A 20638-nucleotide genomic window follows, 5' to 3' on the forward strand; every position below is an offset into this window, starting at 1 on the left:
GAAATTCATCACCGGTGACTGGCCTCTCGAGGCTGAACCAACCGGGCTCCTTCGAGCTGATTCTCGTTGCTTTTGTTTTGCTGCTCGCTGTTCGACGTGCGTACAAGACATTGGGCCTGACGCATCAACATAGCGATGTTGTTTCTAGTCGATCTAAGCTTTTTGCTTAATTCTTTAAACACGGCTGTCGTCGATAGACGACGAACTAACAATTTCGCCAAGCTAACTGTCATCGTTTTATAGATTGTGATATTATATTCAAGTTTGGAGAGAACGATTTATGAGAATGTACATGTACTTAATGGGTCAAAGGGATAACTACTAGCAGAGGTTACGAGGTTATTAGGTTATTAGGTTATTAGGTCTTTGATTTAGGTGGAATTTTCCATGCTCTTCCGACATTCTATCTTGGGTCAAATACTCGATGTTTTCCTCCAGTGCTAGCGTTTCTTGATATTTCTTTACAAACGAGAATGATTTTGAAAAATTCCATTGTCGTAATCGCATTTATAAACTTCGAAACAGATTAATCCCTGTTAATCGTTTCTTTCATCGAGAAAGTGTAGTAGAATGCAACGAAAATATTCCGTGACTAAATTGAAATTCTCTGTAGTTCGACCTACCCTTCTCCGTTCACAATAGCGTCATCCTCGAAAATTCCTTTCACTCGGACTATTCCTAACAAGAAGCAACTTTATGATGCATGGCTTCTCATCGATAAAATTTTCGAATTACAACGAAGATTGCTCATGGAAGACGAATAACCCGACTCATCCGAAGCTTCTTCTTTTTCTTCTTCTTCTTCTGCTTCTTCTTTCACCGTCTAGTCTCGTTTCGTAGAACGAACGATGGCCCTGTTTGGCCTTTCACACGCAATCATGCACGCGAGGGCATTCTGCTACTCTGTAGCGCAATTGCAACTGCAACTCGACGTTCGTAAATTGAGCAAGATCATGCTTTTCTCTCGTAACGAAACTGCAAGCGATTCTCTTCCAATGGCAACTACTTATTATGCTTTCGTCGGTCACGTGGTTTGCAGGTGATCGTTGAAACTTTAATTTTAGTTTCGCGTAGTTTAGTTTTCTTTTTCACATTTTATCTTCTCGTTGGCGAATAGAAGTTTTAGAATTTTCTGTTAAGGGAAACGTCGAAACGGAGGAATCATAGTGGCACGTACGAATAGATCGTGATTTTTCTGTAAATGTCGAGTTTCGATCGAATTTCGCGGGATTTTCTATCGCCGCAGTTGAAATTTTATTTCTAGTTCGCTTTTACATTTGTTTAGCGCACACAGGCGGTTTTTAATTTCCTGTTCTGACAGCACGATGTAGGAGGGGGAATAACAATGTGACAAGGATAAATTGTGATTTTTATGATGAAAATGGAGATGTTGATCTTTTCGATGGAACGTTCTGTGTTCGGCTATTCACATTTTTTTAAAAGCTAATATTCTTTCGCTACTTTCTTTTCTTAAAGTAACGTTAGTAGCGAAAGAGAATAGGAAATAACGAATACCGAAAGAAACATTGGTAAACCAACACGAGAAAAAGAATTAAAAAATTAGCAGGAATAAATAAAAAATTATATGGCAGTTGATTAAGACACAGATACAATTTACAAATACCGCTCGAAGCTCCGTTTTAATTATACTCGAGGATAAATGGTAGCTGCTTTTTTTCACTTTGAAGCCATCATTAACGCGTTCAGGCTTATTAAAAACGTAATACAGATACTCGATCTTTTTTCACGATGGATCGTTCTGTATTCGCGGCGATTATCATCGTCTTCGGCGTACAATGAGATTCAATTATTCCACGGCTATCGATTGCCCGGCTTTTAATTCATGAACTTCACGATCTCGCGCTCGGAAGGCAATCCGTTCGCGCTGATTCTCGTTCGACGGCCACGTTTCGCCCGCAATCGCGGTCTTTAGCGCAAACGAGATTAAATTATTCGACGCTTATGCACGTTGTCTGCTTCCTAGTGAACGTTCGCCAATGAATATTTCACCAACCAGATTTTATGGTTTCCTGATTGCCCGCCACAGCGTTCTCCCCCTTAGCTAAGTTATTCCGCCGTTGAAAGTGTTTCAAGTCAACTTTTGGGGGATTTACTCTATTCGTATGGAGTATTTCGTATACAAGTAATTGAAACGATTTAATACGATAACATTTCTATACAACGGAAGCAAGTGACTTTACCAAGCACATAAACCAGTTCGCTACGTTTGTAATCCTTAAATAGTACGATTCTTTAATACGATTCTTTAATGAATCTAAAACTAATACGATTCTTTAATGAATGAATGGAAATAGTAGTATTAGTAGTGATAAATAGTAATGGGTGGGTTAGCATGCTGGAATGTTCGAAGCAATGGATGCTTCGACCAGCTGATCATCTAATTATACCGAACGGTGTATCTATTTTCTTTGCACCCACGTAGCAGAATTTATAGCTTCTGACAATAAAAGCGAATGAAATCGCCGCCAACCTTTTAAGTCTCGATCCCTGACGACGTTCCTTATTATCAAAAGTATTTATTTTGTTAAACACGCAAATGATACGTAGTAAGAGACTATTCCATCATTTAGTAACTAGTAACAGGGCGTATTAGAGTCGTTCGATTCCCCTCGACAACCCCATTGTATAGCAGAAACCCCGAAATTCTCCAACATTCCCTAAAAATTCTCCCATTCTTTTTCGCCTTGCACACGTGCTTCTCGATGACTCGTCGATTTTCCATCGAATGTGACCCAAACTTGAGAATAGCAAAGAGGGTGTGTTAGAGTTTGGTAGTCGAAAGACACGGGCGTAACAACTGAAAGTTTCTGCTGCGGCAACGGGTGCAGTGAGTCAGTAGGTTAGCTTACGTAATTTCGGGCGGCAATCTCTGCGGGCGGGGAGGCGGCCGGCTTTACAGAATTAGGTCGATCAATACCGCGTCGCTATATGGGTCAGGTGCACTACCACGTTCTGTACTCGTATATGCTAGCCTTACCGGTACCTAGCAACCCCTCCCATCCCCCAGGACTACTGCATGTCCCGTTTCGATCGGCCCATTTCCAGTTCCCTTCGAGTTCGCGGTCCGTTGTCCCTTTGATCTGTTCGTTGGTCGCGCGTTAACGCGTTAATTGAGTTCAATCAGCGTCGATCTCGATCCGTCTTCTACTCACAGTCAAACTGGGTGGTCTCTGGATCGGTCATTCTGTGCCTCGGTTCAGAGATTATTATCGTCGAGGAGCGTATTATACGCGCAGAAAGGGGTCGAAGTATTCATTGGACTTTTCTTATACGTTTGTCAGGTCGATTTAATTCTTTTGCCTATGACTTTCGCGTTATTTCGCGATTATCGTATTTTGCGATCATTTTATCGTAATAAATGATATTGTTACATGTTTTCGTTTACAAGTATGTTTCTAGTTATGAGACTAATCTTTTGTGTCCATAGCTGGACAAAATACCCAAGAAGTAAGAGTTCTCGCAGGTTCTACGATAGCACTGGAATAGACTCAACTCGTCTTTGCGATTGCAAGATTCATTATCGAGTCACTTTCCGCTAATGAATGCTATTTCGTGTTGTTCGTAAAGACAAGACCACGCTGTGAAGCCACGCTAATTGAAAATAAATGAGTTTCGGCTGTAGAACTGGTCTAAGAATATCATAGAAGAAGGTCCCATGCTGTAAACATACTGAATTGCTTGTTAACACCAATATATTCTGGTCCACACGATGGCAGAAAATTTCTTCGCGGACACTCTAGCTAATGTTCTTTTAATAAATTCGTTATCTTTACTCCAAATACATTTAGCATATGATTGAAACGTGGTTTAATAACGCTGCAAAATTTCAGCTTGATTACGTTCGATAGTTTCGTTGAAAAACACTTTTTTTAGCTACTTCTCTTTGGTGGGATCACGTTACTTTAGCCTCTTAATTAGCTTTTATTATTTCGATTTGTCTCGTTTGGAAGAAGCGTCTGTATCTATGTCACGTCCTCTGGGAACCGTACGCCACGTGCTAAGACTCGATGTTATTTCTATCGTGCGACCACCAAACGAATTAGGAAGGTTCTTTCTCTATTCTAAACGTTCTAAGTTACAAGAAATAGAGTATTCGCATATTCATTCAAGGTATAAGTATAAAATTCGGATATACGTTGTTTGAAACAATTTGAAAATTTATGCTAGAAAATAATAAATCCATGTTACTACAGAATACCATAAGAACCGTCTGTCTCGTCAATTACAACTTTGGGGACAAAATTGTAGCAAATTTCATTTGAAATTTCAGTTGCATTTCGATTTGTCAACTTGATAATCTTGATTACCCAAGTATCTAATTTGTACGTTATTTTAGATAAAGAAAAGTTCTTGACTCTTCAAAGGTCTTGACATAAAATTTACTTTGCCTTTCCACTGTTCTTCAGGACCATCGTTCGAATTGCTGAGGTTCACTAACCTAGAACAACGCGATGTTCATTGGACTTCCAAAGGAAGTTACCAAAGCTTGAACAGGACGAAGCTAGCAGAAGCTAGAACGAAGTTAGAGTACGAAACTACGATCCTAGCGTGTAACGTGTGCAACATAGGTATATGCAAGACAAAAGACAAAGAGCACACGAGCGAGTAGCCAAGGTCTCGAACGACAAAATATGCCAACAGGCGTGATCTTGACCTATAGAGTAACGAACAACTGGCAGATGTCATTTTTGTCTCGCGAAACCTTCTTCTCTTCGCAATTTACATCCGAGCTCCGAATATCTCTTCTTTTCTCACGATCCTTCGTTTTCTTTTTTTGATGACAAAACACAGTAGTAGTAGTTTTCAACGCATTCCGCGTGTGTTCAGACAGCGCCAACGACGAACGAAATGACGCAATCAGCGAGGCATTTCGACTCTATTCACTGTTTGCAAATTAGAACTAGGATCGCGTGTACACTATGTAAACACACGTGATTTGCGGAATCTCCGTGTATCGAGTAGTATTTAGAAATTTTTCCTATATTTGTTTTGTCGAGTGGGTAAAGTTGGTTCGATAACATAAGTGGAATTTCCGAAGCTAATTTATTTAGACTGTCGGAACGTTGCAGCAATTTTCGGGTTCCGAGTACCTTTACTCTTCGGCAAAGTCGTTTATTTTCGTCTATTCTCCTCTTTTCTTCCCTTCTTTGTCGTCAGCTTAATTTTGGAAATTAGCAGTCGCCGTTATATCTACTCTCATCCAATCCTAATCCAAGAATCGCTGTAATTCTGTATAAAAAATCGTCCCAACGAAATAGTCATGAAAATCCTCCTGTGAATTGTCTCGTCGAAGCATCTATTTAGCAAAGCGTTACGGCACAGCCGAATCGGTTGCGCGACCTTCGCTCGCCCGCCAAGGCTCCGATTGTGCAAGGGTTGCGAACGAGACGTCGATGGCTCGTCTAAAGTTGATACCACGCGGATCGCGAGGGTAGCCGTGCCTGCTCGACGAGGTGAGCGAGACGGAGAGGCGTCCGGGGTGGCCGATGGTACACGAGGGTGGTTAAGGTGGCCTAACAAATAGTAGGTCGTGCCAGGCTGGGGCCACGGATCTAGGCCGATCGATAGAGCTACGTACCTAGCGGTGCGGAGTCGCGTCGAATAAATGGGTCAGGTACACGGAGCCACGCGTCGTTTTCATCCTTCCTGTTTTCCCCGTTCCCTCGAAAATCCTCCCTTGCTGCACGCTTCGAATGCGCTCGAGTCTCGCGAGTCCCCTCTGCCCCTTTTCTCGCGCACTACGAGCTTTCCTCCTTTGTTGGCCGACGTGGGTCTGCACGTGCCAGCGCATACAACGCCGCTCGTACCTGTTGTAGTACTTGGCAACCGCCGCTACTTGTTGAGGTAGAAGAGCCAAGGGGCATGAAGAAGAATAAGAAGGAGAAGAGCGAAAAGAAAAAGAAAAAGGAAAGGAGAGGGTTCCGTGGCGACGCTCTTGGCCCTTCTCTCGCTTCGACTGGTCAAGGGGTGGGTCACTCTCTATCCCACTGGTAAATCTGGGACAATGAAACCGGAGCAGTACACGTGCACCAATACATCGACTCGAGTCGCATCGTGTGCAACACCGAGATACCCTCCCGTGGGTTTATATACCCTTCTCGGCGCTTTGTGTGCCGAAGCTAACACGAGAATATTTCGCCGTGCAAAATTCCGAGACCTTGCTAGAGAGAACTTTTCCGACGAGGGACTCGTCGCTCGCACTTGGATGAAGCTTTTGTTCCATCGAATGCCCGCTTCAGGGACATGGGCCTTGCTCATGGGCGGTAATAACCCGACTAATTACACGACTTTACTCGAGTTTAATCGACAGGTAGAATTGCAGCGGTAGATCGTATTCTTGGATGTTGAGGTTTTGCGTTCGTAGAGCTAAAGAGGACTTTGGGTTTGGCTTGACGACCGTATTGAATTTAAAGAACGTTTAGTACGCGACATATTAAGGGAGGATATTTAACGGCTATGTGAAAAATGTAGATAATCGTATTACAAGATGTAGATAAAATTAGTTATAAAATTGCGAGGAAGTTGCGAGATTGGAACTTTCGATATACGCGAGATAACGTCCTCTAAGAAAGATGAAAACGCAATTTCTCCCATTTGTCGATTATTCGAGGATGGGAAAGAAATGGAAGGAGTGGCTTGCAGGTGTGATAAAGCGATTCGTTTGATTAATAGCCGTCTTGAGATGTTAATCGAGAGATCAACACACTTTCCCTTTTAAGTATAACTTACTTTTTCAGCAGGAATTAGCATGAAACTTCAATTTAATTTATCCGTGTTGAATGGCAGTGTTCTCTGATTTGAAGAAAGGTGTTCGTTTTATCTAAACAAGTTCTGCCTATCTGCTAATTATTCAGAGACAAATTGAGTTAAAAGAGTTAGGTGTGCACCTTGACAAAACGACGCGTTTGATTAACGATCCACGCGATAGAATATTAATCAAAAGTCAAGCCTATCGTGTTCACGCTTTTTTTTTCGAACAATAGAATTTTCTCCGATAACCATAAGGAAATAGTTGCGGTAGACTTTTCTCTTACTTCCTTATTACTTTTTTGTATGAGATAAAGATTCGTCAAGATTCCTTGCGGCATATTAATCTTCGAGAAGCGTAAATCAAAGGATAATTCTCATAGTGAAATAATAAATAATTTCACATCGCTAATAAAATCTCAGAATGCTTAACACCACGCACGCAATATACATAAAAGTTTTCTATGGTAAGTGTTGAAACATTTTGGTCAGCCACCATAGATGCATAATAACACGCAGTTAGATCATGAGCGTAACAGATAGCAGAATCAAAGACAAACATTTCCAACTCTTAGATAGTTCGAGAATAGTTGTATGGATCAACGTGGAACCAACTTCCGAGCGAAACAGGCAATGGATTCTGGGAATTTGCTATGAGCGCGATACAGCCCCGTTTTCGCAGTCGTAAATTCCAAGCAGCCCCTGTGATCGAGGGAATTAGGTCAGCGAATAAGGTCGACGTAGTTGAAATCAGGTTGTCCGGGTTGTCCTGCCGCGGAATCAGGTCGCTCGATAGAGGCCAGCCGGCTATCGCGTTCCTGTATCCGGCGAACTGACCCCGCTGTTCGACTTCGTAACCCGGATATCGTTTGGTACCGGATCGATGCACTGTCCTTATGGGGTGTGAATGCTTGTCCCCGATATACCTAGATTCTAAACCCCGCTAATATACGTTTCCTTCTCTTTGTTTACTTCTGTTACCTTCTCGAAGAAAATCCTCCTTCAGATACCTCTGTGTAGATGTGTGTTTATTACTGTACCAACTTTAAACCGAAATAAATGAACAGGTAATTGTTGACACATTTTAAGGGTTGTTCTTTGTTTAGTCGAAAATTATTCGTTTCTTTTATCTTGGGCTTCTTGGGCCTGCAATATGCCGTTAGGTACATCGACACTTCAGTACGATTCTCGGATTTGCGCCAGATAACTGTTGCTGAAGGGATTACAGTAAAGCTGTAAATTAATTCCAAGGGATGGTGCTGTCAACTCCAGACATAGGCTTATTATACGTATAGGTGCATTTTTGTTAATAGCATACTATATTCTCGTGCAAGTACACTAGCGACTACCGGGATCCTCTTCGGGAAATACTTAACACGTTGAATGCCACGCCAGTTTTACAAGGTCTGGCATTTTTTATTATGCGACATTTTTTTTTATTAACTACGCTACGTTACCTACCATAAACCATAATCCATCCTTCGATCATATTTATTCGGACTCGCAATAATCTTAAAGAACCGTCATTAAGATTTAGCATCTTTTAATTTACTGGCAAGGCCCTTAATTACCATCGAACATCCTTCAGGTAGAAACGTTCCTTAGGGTTATTGTTTATTAAAATAAAACACGGAAAAGCTGAGTTTTCCCATGTTCGACAGCAACTGGCTGGGGGGCGCATATAATGTATTCATTTCGTCACACCATTGTAGTAACGATGGTAATAATACAAAATTTATAACTATAGAAATTTGTTCAAATTATGTATTTCTACTAAACTCGGTGCGCGACCTCGTGACAACGAGTTCAGGTTCGATAACGAAACCACGGTCCACGGGATGACGATTACCAACGTAATACATGATACGGATAACTGTCTCAATAACTCAATCAGCCATGCGCCCAACGACTAGCTAACTATCTATATGCGTAACTAACCCCTGATCCAAATGAAACTGCCCTTATGTACTCCTGTCTCCATTTCTCGGGTCAATCTTTGTTCTTAATGAGGGCCATATAATCATTCCATACCTTTGTCAGGTACACGTTCCTCCTGTGACCGTGGCTACGACTAGTGATCCGCTATGTCACTTCGAGCCCGAACCCATCGTCATAAAGCCAGATTGAAACATTAGAACTATTGCTTATTTTTATTACTTAAGTGTAACTTATAGTAAAAGTCTGGACTAGGGTATTGGGGTTTTTCCCAACATTCCAGCCGGGAAATCCCGATGTTCTTTCATCTCCGAAATATATATTTGATAATATTACGGCAATAATTCCAGGCAGACGTCTATTTCATACAAACAGTACTGATTTAATGCTACGTTTAAAAAGCAACGAGAAAGAAAATTCCTATACAAAATCGGTATATAAAACGGTAGACCACGCGGTTCGATACGGTGGTTTAATCCTCCCGGAAAAGCGTGCTCAGCCCGGAACAGGATCGCGGCAGCCAGCTAGCAACACACGGTTTCGCGTGGCCCGGCGCGGCACACACGAGTCGCTGACCTAGTTCCCCGATCACGGGGGGATGCCGTCCCGAATATGGATCAACGTGTTCCCTGACCCATATAACGAGAAGTGTATTACGGTTTCTGGGGCAACCACGAGCGTGCAACCGGAGCCAGAACACGGAACAGCCTCTCCCCTTTACATCCGCCTCACCCAGTATAGGTCCGATCGGCGTGCCTGCTCGGGGGAAAATTAAATCGAAGATGAATCGACGCATACTGTACGTAAAACGCTTCTCTCGTACACACGCGTTGTCGTTAGTAGTTGCTTTCGTATACGTATGTATGTAAATGGTGCTTTAGAATCGATGTCAGAATTAATTCTGCCGCTGGCCTTGTTGGATCTTTGTATTTCAATTTTAAAAGGGTGCATGAAAAAGGTTTCTCTTCGTACGAGTTTTACTTTTCGATACAATCTATTTTGAAAGGCTTTTCAGAGAACATTTTTGCGTTAAGTTATTTGTGGCACGAGCAGAATTTGTTGACCGTCTCGTATAAACTCGCGGACAGCCTTAGGTAAGTTTCTTCAACTCTACAGACTGACGTATATACATCGACGATCGAAGAAAGACTTCGCATAAATCAACGGCTCGCATGAATCTGACTTTCTTTCGATATTTATTCGTTTACGATGATCAGTAGAAAAGATTAATATATGTATAACAAAAGTTAGACCAAAAATGTCATTTGAAACTAAAGACTGTTGTATATATACTTCGGCATCTTACTAAAGTTTTTTTTTTATTATTTAATTTGTACTTTACTATTCGTCCAACTGGACATTTGGCAAATTTTTCTAACTTAATTGCTAAATAACATGTGGATGGCCACCCCCAGCGGGATACCATCTTTGAGTTTGACTATTTTATTTCTTTAATGAAGTCAGTTAGATGTTTCCTTTTTAGTTTTCTCTTACTAAAGTGAATCACAGTCCGGAGACCGATTTTGCGTTTCAGTTTATTTAAAAAATCGTTCTATCTATTACGAAGCAAACTAAATTACACGATACTTGGAAGATCTTTGAAAAATCATTGTGTTCAACGCGAACCAATATCCAATGTCCTGCATACTATCCTCGCTCAACGAAAAATGTAAAATTACGTTCTACAATTTCTATAAAGCGTATTCGATTGCCAACAAAGTAGCTCTTTAACCGAAAGACAACTGTACAATACCGTTGACCTGAAAATTCTTTACAGTTGGTGTAATTATAAACGGCAACTATAATCCTTTAACGAGGCTAATTGAAAAGAGTCGAATGACCGTCATTAAGCTCCTTTATCGACGGATCAGCTACCGATCTATTCGTCGTAGCAATTTCCCTTAATGTCGTAAAAGCGACGGTTGAAAAATTTCGACGGTACGTTTGCTATCCTTCGGTTCATCGATTCAACGTATCGAGAGTGCACTAACGAGCGTGTCCTTCGTTCGAAATAGTTACATAACGTTACGTCATCGCAAGAGATGATAATGCGGCGAAACGCTTCAGTAACACGCGAGCGCGTACGGCGTACACGCAACCGCTATGCGTTTCCTGCCTTTTCTTAACGCCACACATAGCAGGAATTTAATTATCGCAGCAACCCCCTGAAGAGCACGAATTCTCTTTCTCGTGGAATATTTTGAAGAGCGGCAAAGGAATATTAAAATCTCCCTTACGTTTCGAAAACAGCGCGAAAATAATCGTCGATAAATCTTATCTGTCTTTCCGCTTTATTTCGCGGATTTTTCAAACGACCCGGACTCGGCATTGAACCGCGTATAAAAAGAGAGGGCGGTTGAAAGCCGCGAAAAGAGCCGCGCAAAAGGAAATAAGGTAAATGAGAGGAGTGTACGACACGGCGTGGCATCGCAGAAAGAAGGAAAGAAAGAAAGAGATGAGATCGATGCGTGGGTTTCCCACGACCCAATTTCAGTTTCGGCTTGTAAACGCTGCCGGCTCGCCGCGTAATTAGCACGCAACGCGAAAGAAAGAAGGAGGGAAAAAAGCTCGTCGACGAGGATGAAGATTATCCCCCGTCTACCTTGACTGCGGCGTCGATCGGCTTTCCAAGTACAAGGCAGCCGGCGAGTTATTCGGAGCGCAAGCTATCGGGGCAATTTACTTTCTCTTTCGTTTTTGCAGCGGCGCGGCGTCTTTGCGAGCTAGTCGAACGCGCAGCGTCTCTTTAATTAAAACAACAGCGGCGCGGATAAACAGTTTTTCGAGATCGGAAATTGGCCGAGCTGTGAAACGAGACGCTCGAGGTATTTCGCGATTGTGCCACACTTCCGCACGTGGCAATCTTATTAATCCTCGTGGCTGTGAGAATCATGTTCGAACTTCTTACGAATTTGCACCACGGCGAATGATTAATTGGTCATCTTATTGTCTCGGACAACCGGCGTATGCCTGCGTGGAAAATCCAAGCAGTTGCATTTTATCGTACATTGATTAATATTAATATTGACTTGACACGAAATAAGCGACTGAAACAGACAGAGAAACGAAAGAGGCTACCACGGTCGTACAATTCGTTATCTTCTCTTATTGTCTCTGTGACTAACCCGACCTAAACGAGCGAGTAAATCCCAATATTATACGCCGAGTCCCTTCGACCAAAGCCTCTCGTTTGGAAATCCAAGGTAGCGTCCGCAATTACCATACAACAAATTCCTGACTGTATATTGTGCCGTTTCTAGCGGCAGGTACGCCTAGCTTCTTTCACCGTCATCCCTCTCCAGGCGCGTTTCCACGCCGTACAACTCCCTGTTACTTCCCTTCCGTTTACTTTCCGCTTGCATACCTGTTGCAATTGTACGGCAATTATCGACCCCTCGAGCATACTTATCTCTGCTTAACTTTCACGCGTTTAACGCGTTCGGTATCCTGAGCGGCGTGTGCGAAAGCGATCACGAAAACGGGACAGTCACGACTGTTCGTTCGTGTATTTCAATCGTATCGGAGGGAGAAAGACAGAGAAAATCGTGCGTCATTCCGCCGGTACCGGCGACGTTTCACTTTCGACTCTCGATGTACCGCTCCGAGCGGAACGGCTAAGCGGCGGCCTTGACTACGTCGTTTCGTGTCTCCCACTTCCAACGCTAGAGATATCACGCTCTCGTGTCCTTCGCGTACGTCTATACTCGCTGTAAAAGATACGGTAGTCGCACGTTAAATGGTCAGGATTTCTTTTTCCTTTCCGATCGAGTATCGGTATTTCCCGCCGGTAACGAAATTGAAAAAATTCACAAAGAGTGGAACTGACCAATTTGTTTTTGGAGGATGTCGGTTATTTCGTATGCTGTTCGCTGAAAATGAGAGATACGGTGAGATACGACGCCGCCTGAAATTCCGATTTCCGAATCTCGATCGTACAGTTACTTATCGATTTTACGATCTCTCCGTATCTCTTCCATCGACGGTACGTACGGAAACCATCGACGACTATTGCTTCCAGGCTTGACCAATTCTAAGGCTTCTTGTATGAAAGTCCTACGGAACACGGAGACAGAATGGCGCGGGGAGGTGAAACTTGGTGGATTGGATCGTAGAAAGTACACCGAGCGGGATGGCTCGTTGCTTTCGTGATTTTCCTCCGATTTTTTCTCTTCCTTCGTTTTCACTTTCCTGTATTTCCTCCTTGGCAGTTTCGTTGCTTTTCGATCGAATCGGTTGATTCTTCGATGATATCCTCTATACCTTGTTCAAGTTCGTAAAACTTTAAACTTTGAACAAATATAGATTGGTTATAATTTTATCGATTCAGTCTGTAGAGAAACTTTTTCAAGACGACCACATCGATTTTATTATTTCACAAGGCCGTCTAGACACCCGATAGGCGAAGATAACGAGGAAAATTTGCCCTGTCATTTCCTAGAAAGTCGGGGTTTCTATCGATCAGCAGGTGTCAGTTGTCCAACCGTTCGACCTACCGGCGATCTCTTGGTCTTCCCCGAGCAACTTACCTTACCCTTACTTTTCGATACATCGTAAACCTGGTAAATTGCAAGACATTAACATCCAATGCTGTATCAAAATCATTTTCCATAGGTTTACGATCACACTCTGAACAATTGCCAGCAAACTTACGGAACAATCTAATATCGCGATAATCGACACGGCGATTAACGACTCGCGCAAAGTTCCACGCGAACAAAGATGGCAGTAGCGGGTACACGGTCGAAAATGACCAGGCTACCGATCTGGAGGAACGCGTAGACCAAAGTCCGTGGCGTGTTATCGTGGCATCTTTACGGCTGTTCTTGGAAAACTGTAATTTACAGCACGTCGTCCGCCGGAACATTACGGTACAACGACCGTACTGGCCATCGTAGTGCCTACGGAATATAGGCTGGAAAAACATTATTTTACGTAATTGTAGAAGCGCGAAATTCCACGAAAAGGCTGGCAAACGATTGGTTGTTACGACAGTTCCTATTGTCGGGACAAGCCGTGTGATCGTACGTACGCAAAGACGTGCTTCTACGAACAAAAAGAAAAAAGGAAGAAACAGGCGGATGATGGAAAGAGATGGAAAACGTTAGGAAGTTGGAAAACGAAACTTCTTCCGTTACGAAAGCTGCCAGTTCATCCACTAATCTCGTTGCGCTACGTTACGCCTTACAACGTTACGTTGCGATGCAGTCTGACGATTCGTTGGGCTTTTTACTTTGTCACGAAGTCGTTTGTTTGAAATTACCGATTAATCTGTTCTTTCTGTTGAAGCGATTCTCGCTTCTAGGAAAACTCTACATCTTCTCTAGGGGTTAGTTTTTTTAGTCCTTGAAACCATTGAGTATTGTTTAGCTTCAAATCAGTTTGAATGGTCTCTCTACCTCGTGGCCTTTTCTAGGAACATGCCGTGCACAGATGGTGCAACGGGGTATAGACATCACTTTTCATAATTATACAAATGCCCATAGGCCCATGGCTTCGGGGATCTATTGTAAAGTAAAGCTGCCAGCCTCCGGACCTGTAACTAGCATACACTGTACTTATTTCTATTGTACATTCATCCACGCATTTCCCCTTTCTATTCCGAGACGAACCTCAACAGTTTCGAATAATTTTACTCGTAGCTGAAATATCCCATCTTGCACTTGTCCTCCCTTTTCAACATATAAGCGTTGAAGTATTTGAAATTCACCGTGTTGTTTACTTTCTAATCAAAGTTACATTGTACAAATTGCTACGAATTACCGATTACTGTAATATTGAAATAACTGGCGATTGTAAAGCGAACACTCGTGTTTGACGGTCTTCAGATAATTTAGATAATTTTAATAATTTAATTAATTGATTAATTAGATAATAGTCACGTATGCACTAGAGATGGCACGAAACACTACTTGTGAATCTCAAATGATTCGATCACGCAAAACCTGTATATTTTATATCAAAGACATCGAACGAATCTTACGATTTTGAAATCGACAGGAAGAATTAATATTCTAGTCCTTAAAATACCGATAATAATAATACCGGACGAAGGAAAGAAAATTAAATTATCTTCTAGTTTGAATCTTGGATAAGGTAAATGTACGTTATACGAGGAAAACGTAACGTAATTTTCAATTTACCTTACGTGCAGATACTTTTATGCACGTTATATCGAGGTAGTTTGTAAAAAATTAATCGTGTTATAAGAATAATTCAGAAAAGAATTACGATCGCAGCGAGCAAATTCGCTCGAGATAAAAAAAGTCACGATCACGGCCGTGAATGAACGTAGATGACGACAGTGATCGTGATTCTGCGATCTTGCACGCGACATTAACCAGCGTCTTACGGCTGTTGTTCGTGCAACGAGCTGAAAATTGCAATACGAGCGAACCTTGTGGATCGTAATTAATCTACGAATATGTATCATTCTTGTTTCAGATCCAGAAAACGGCGACCCAGCTCGAGTAATGACTCCGAGCGATCGTACAGCGGTTGGAGCGACAGAATACCCCACGGATGCGGCCGCGAGGGTTGTCGTACCAACGAACGCGGCGATTGCATGGACGAATGCACCGCCGCTCTTGTCCTCATGTCGCTCTCATGTTCGCCACACAGCCCTCACAATCCCCTGCCATTGCACTGCCAACACAATTACGGTCAGTATCACGCTGCGAATAGCCTTCGTGTTCTAACGACATCGCAGACTTCGTTAGGTTCAACCTAGTCAAAGTTTTCAAAGTTTACATTAGAAACGAGCAAATTGCTAGATATTTGATAGAACGAATGAAATCTCGAAAACAAAGTTTTGGTTCGAGATGAATTTGTTTCGATGGTAGAAAGCTGCATGCGGCTGTGTAGTATCGGCCATAATTATTTGAACGATGCACATTTTTTTTTTTACTTTTGCCGTATTGTAGGGGCTAAGAATTGCTGCTGTTAACACATACGCTTTACACGTTTGATTTATTATGTGATACACGTATATAAGTGTACATATACATGTATACCGGTCATCTGTCTTTCTCGACAATGTATTACTCTAAGTGTCTATGCAATTACTAGCGATCGAAATCGCATATCCGAGCTACATGATCGTAAATTCAAGCTTGCCATTATGTCTGACAGCGGTTCTATCTAATCTCAATTCCACACAGAGATTACACTCAATCGCATGTCAATTTGCAACGATCTATCAATTCAAGCATTTCTCCGACTCCGAACCTGCGAAATCTATAACAAGACACAAGAGGTACTTGTTTGCATCAAACATTTTATAACACCTCCTACAGCTGTTCTATGATATTTTTGAATACAATAGACGAGGCATGCAGGTACGAAATATACTTACAGCCCATATAATTGCTATACAAATACCGTAGTAAATTGGACATTTGATTTTGGAGATTGAAGGCTCTTCGAAAATTATGCAAACAAAATTCCGAAAAATTAAACGCTATTCGAGTCGGAGCTTGGATCATCTGCGAATAATCAACTCGCAAACGAGTTATTCAATCGAGATAAACTAACCGAGTATTTTTGTTTTTCGCGAATAAGGTTCCTGGGGAGGTCGAGGTGGCGGAGGTGGTGGCATGGTCGTTGGCTCACCAGGAGTCGGTGGCACCTCGAATAGCAGCAGCAGCAGCAGCGGGGCTTCATGGCGTAGCGGCACCCCGAGTCCGCCTCTCAGCGACGAGGGGGCACCTACCACCGGTTCTCTGTGGCCGACATCCGCTCATCCTTCGCACAATCAACAACACTACCCTTACAACGCGTCTGGCTCGTCGTCGAGTAGCACCCCTGGCTCGACAACCACCCTGGACGAGGGTATAGTGCTCGATTACCTCGAGGAACAGCACCCACGCAAAAAGAAGGTAAATGGAATATCACGCGTACCCGTTTTATCGATCGATCGATAAATGGGCACGAGCGCTTTGCTTATCTGATAAATTCAAGTGCACCGGATATATTCTGTTGCAATTCGTCAATCCGGCACACTGTCACAGCGATGATGAACTTGGCCTTCGTGTGACTTAGACAATTATTTGTCGTTTTATCGTCGAGAAGGTGAGTTCTTCCCTTTTTCCTTACGTAGCCAGATAATGTTTTGTTTCGTCATCATGGGATGACGTGGATGATTAGTCACCTTTGATCGTCGTGGATACATTTGAACGCTTACGCGGGCTGAAGAAAGTTTCTGTCGTTGAACGGCGAATCGAATATTTCGGATAGTATCCGAAATCGAAGCAGTTTCTTTCGCTGTTACGATATTTGTAATTTCTGTTGTCGTCAATATCGAATTGGACATTGACGGAAATATTTCTGTCTTTCTCGTCGCATGAACAAACGAAAATTATATTGTCTTAAAGCGCTATTATAAATATTCCATAAGAAAAATCACACGATGACGCGAGTAAATCATACGTATCAGGCTAAATTATATGAAATTGCTATATCATTATCTGAAAATTGCTACGAGACCTATTAGCTAATTATTTTGCATATCGTTTAAATTGAATATAATCTTCGATTATACGGAATTAATGTCACGCTTGATTCAAAAACTTACGATAATTTCTAATTAGGCGAAGCGATTTAAGGATTAAGTATATGTGTATATTGAAAAAGAGAAGAAAGAGGAAAAAAAGAAAATTAACACACATAATTCTCTCATCAATTCCGAATAAGTAGCAAACTCACTTATCGCGTCGCGTGTTTCTTTGCAATGGAAATAATAATTCGAAGAAGAAGCACTTATTGAAAGATTACGTACTTAACTCTAGAACGACTCGTGTATAACGCTGGTAGCGAACACGTTAAACGATATTTTATTTAAATGATGCTCAACTTTGTCCCGCGTGGCTTGTCTTCGAAAGATTTCATTAGCCTTAATTCCACTCGTCCGCCATTGAAAAGCGAGTTTCGTGAAATCTAACTCTCGCGGGAACATCGATATTCGTACTGTTCGGTCGCTTCGGACAGCGATGCTGGTTTTATCGTTTTCGTGAACCACGGACATTCTGTTGAAACTTAGCCGAGGGTTATCAGCATGCAACGAGGTTGGAACGCACGATTAATTCGCTCATAAGGCGTGGCGGATTTATCTCCCCGAACTTAGCCCCTTCCGCGTTTCACAGCTTACATTTAATTAACATCAACGAGACAAGATAAAGCTGTAGGTACTTGCATAATACATAACGCAGCTACTCGCGTGTGCGAGTATGCGTGATCCATGACCTCGAGATGATTTTCCAAAGCGAAACGCAACTCTTCTCTCGGTTAACTTTCTACCTTATGTTTCTGTAGAAACAAATAAAATCCTCGTGGAAAATTCATTCAGTTCGAAGGTTAATACCCTGTATATGAGCTAGAGATTCAAAGACATAGTCGAACCTGCAATTAAAAATGAACAAACTCGATACACACTGTAAAAGTTCGTATTATTTGCCAATTTCTACAATTACATTTTTGAGATTTTTTTGGAATTAATTATGCAAATTTTAGAATACTTAACAAGATATATATATATATCGTTTTTGTTTTTCGTATATCTGAAATCGAATAATGGGTTCTACAGATCAATGTCCATAACATACACATTTGTGAAATTGTTTTTCATTGTTCATCGATAATCGAGAGCATCGATCGTCGAATAAATGACGAGAAAATTCGTTACATATCGCAATTCCTTGACAAGGATTGCTTATCTCTGGTGGATTACGCAGCATCTGTTTGCGATGTCTTTTACGGGGATCTCGAATGTTTATTGAACAGCTGCACTACGGCATAAAACAAGTTATTATCGCTTTTCTGAAATAGCGATTGCGTTTTTGATGACGCGAGACATATGTGCTTCGAATGACTTGAACATATTTGTGAACAATTTTTATTTAGTGTCTGTTTGCATTTTCCAGTCCAATAGAGCAAAATATCTCTGTAGAAGTTTTAAACGGATATCTAGATTTTGCTGTCTAACCTTTTGTTACGCAACTATGTGTTACATATCATCGGTTATCTTAATAAACGAATATATGCTCTGACATGATTTTCCAATATCATTTTTACGTTACTTGTCAGTGTCATTGAAGGAAGAATAGTTAAATAGAAAGTTTAGGGTAGGGTAGGAAGAACGACTAAGGTAATAGAATTCAAATAATATTCGAGAAGAGAAGAATAAAAGTTAGAAACGACTAAACACGAAAGTATCGAGATTTCTTCCCGATTAGCTGATGACTAAACGAAAAATCGTCGATCGATCAACCGCTTTTCTTTATTTTGCTTCGTTCTTTGGAATCGCGATCGACGCGTCGCACCGTTACGAAACGACGAAAGTCGCGGAGACGCGTCGTTTTCACCGTGGCGTCAAAGGAAGGAAAGAGAAAGAAAAAAGAGGAAAGCACTGGGAACGTCTGAATGCAGAGCACGGCGATAACGGTCTGGCCACGCTCGAACGATTGAGAATCTCGCGCTTAGATTTTCATTTAGATCCATCGCGGCCTCCACCTGCGATCTAACGATCGAATCGCACCGTTAACCGCGGAACGATGAGGTTGAATTTTTACGAGTCGAGAACCCGGAAAGAGTCCCACTGGAATCGTTACATATCGTGAGAAACGCTCGATATAAATATTTATGCAAATTTATGTATTCGTAGACAATCGTAAAGGAATAGAACTTGAATAAAATGTCGTTAATACCTGAATTCCGTAACGCGTATCTTGCTTTTAATTTCCTGAATATCGTAACGTGTATTTTGATTTTCCTATGTTATTTCTTTTTATTCGACGATCACAGGGAAACACGATAAATACACTTTTGTCGATAGTTTTACTTTAATGTCGCTTTACGAGTAAAGAGGAATATCGTAACGCAAAATAGCTAAAAATAAAAAAAATCTGATTCATGATAGTAATCAGACTATCTATATCTTTGATCAACATTTTTAAATACTGGCCAAATAAATTCCCGACCGCAAGTAATTTTCTACAGCTTACACTGTTAATAGATAAGATGAAAGACAAACGAGGAATTAATTCGACAAATTTAGGCAGAGATTAATTAATATACAAGTGATTCATGGTAAGAATTTTTTGATATATTAAAATTGTGTATTATCAGCGAATTGAGATCATGATTGTTCTCTCGTGTGTAGAATAGACAACGAAAGAGCATTTGTATGTTTGCTCAATTATTAACACTAGAACTATCCATAGCTAATACGAAGCTATTTTAATCAGAAACAGTCAAAATAACTGGTCTTTAACAAATACGTGATAATAGAATATTTGTATATTTATCGATCTATTACTTTCTTACAGAAGGAATTACATGTTATGTAGTACATTTTTGATATTATTAACCCATCTGGAACCATGATCCCCAAATGAGGGTTGGCACATTTATACAATTGTGGAGCCAGTCATTTTGACTGGCGTGGTATTTCTAGTGTTGCGATTTAGCGATCGATCCGGAATCTTCCTGATAATTGATATCATCTTGATATCACTGATAAATGATACGCAGTAAAAATTTGAAAAGCGTGTGGAGAATTGTACAAAACGACATCTGGTTAATTGGGGTTCGATAAACAGATTGCAAGACTCTTTTACACTTTGACAAGTACCAGCCATTTTGACTAGTGTTGGTATGAGTAGCCTCGATACAAAATTATTTTCAGTTTGAATATATAAAAACAAAGTAAAATTCATTATATTATTCTTTTAGTTATCGTTGCGAAAGTCATATCATCGTGGAAAAAAAATATAACATGAAGTAGGAATTTTAAAATAAGTTTGTAAAACCAGTCAATTTGACTGGCGTGATAGTTCTAGCGTTAATACCTTGCGGTTAGAACCCGAAACACAACCAGCAAAATATTTAGCTAATTATACGAATAATGACATAAATGCCGTATTGAATGGCTATAAAATTAATA

At 41.2% G+C, this 20638-nt stretch overlaps 1 protein-coding gene across 1 annotated transcript in view; it reads left to right on the forward strand.

Annotated features, from left to right (window-relative positions):
• Positions 1–20638, forward strand: part of Glut4EF (Glucose transporter 4 enhancer factor) — a 94341-nt gene that overhangs the window by 40587 nt on the left and 33116 nt on the right. Inside the window, exons 3-4 of the mRNA XM_069114347.1 lie at positions 15145–15362; positions 16261–16577. Of these exons, the coding sequence (XP_068970448.1) occupies positions 15145–15362; positions 16261–16577 (535 nt within the window). The remainder of the gene's footprint in view (positions 1–15144; positions 15363–16260; positions 16578–20638) is intronic.

The sequence above is a fragment of the Bombus flavifrons genome, chromosome 5, assembly GCF_040668555.2.
Source record: "Bombus flavifrons isolate JBK064 chromosome 5, iyBomFlav1_principal, whole genome shotgun sequence".
Taxonomy (NCBI): domain Eukaryota; kingdom Metazoa; phylum Arthropoda; class Insecta; order Hymenoptera; family Apidae; genus Bombus; species Bombus flavifrons.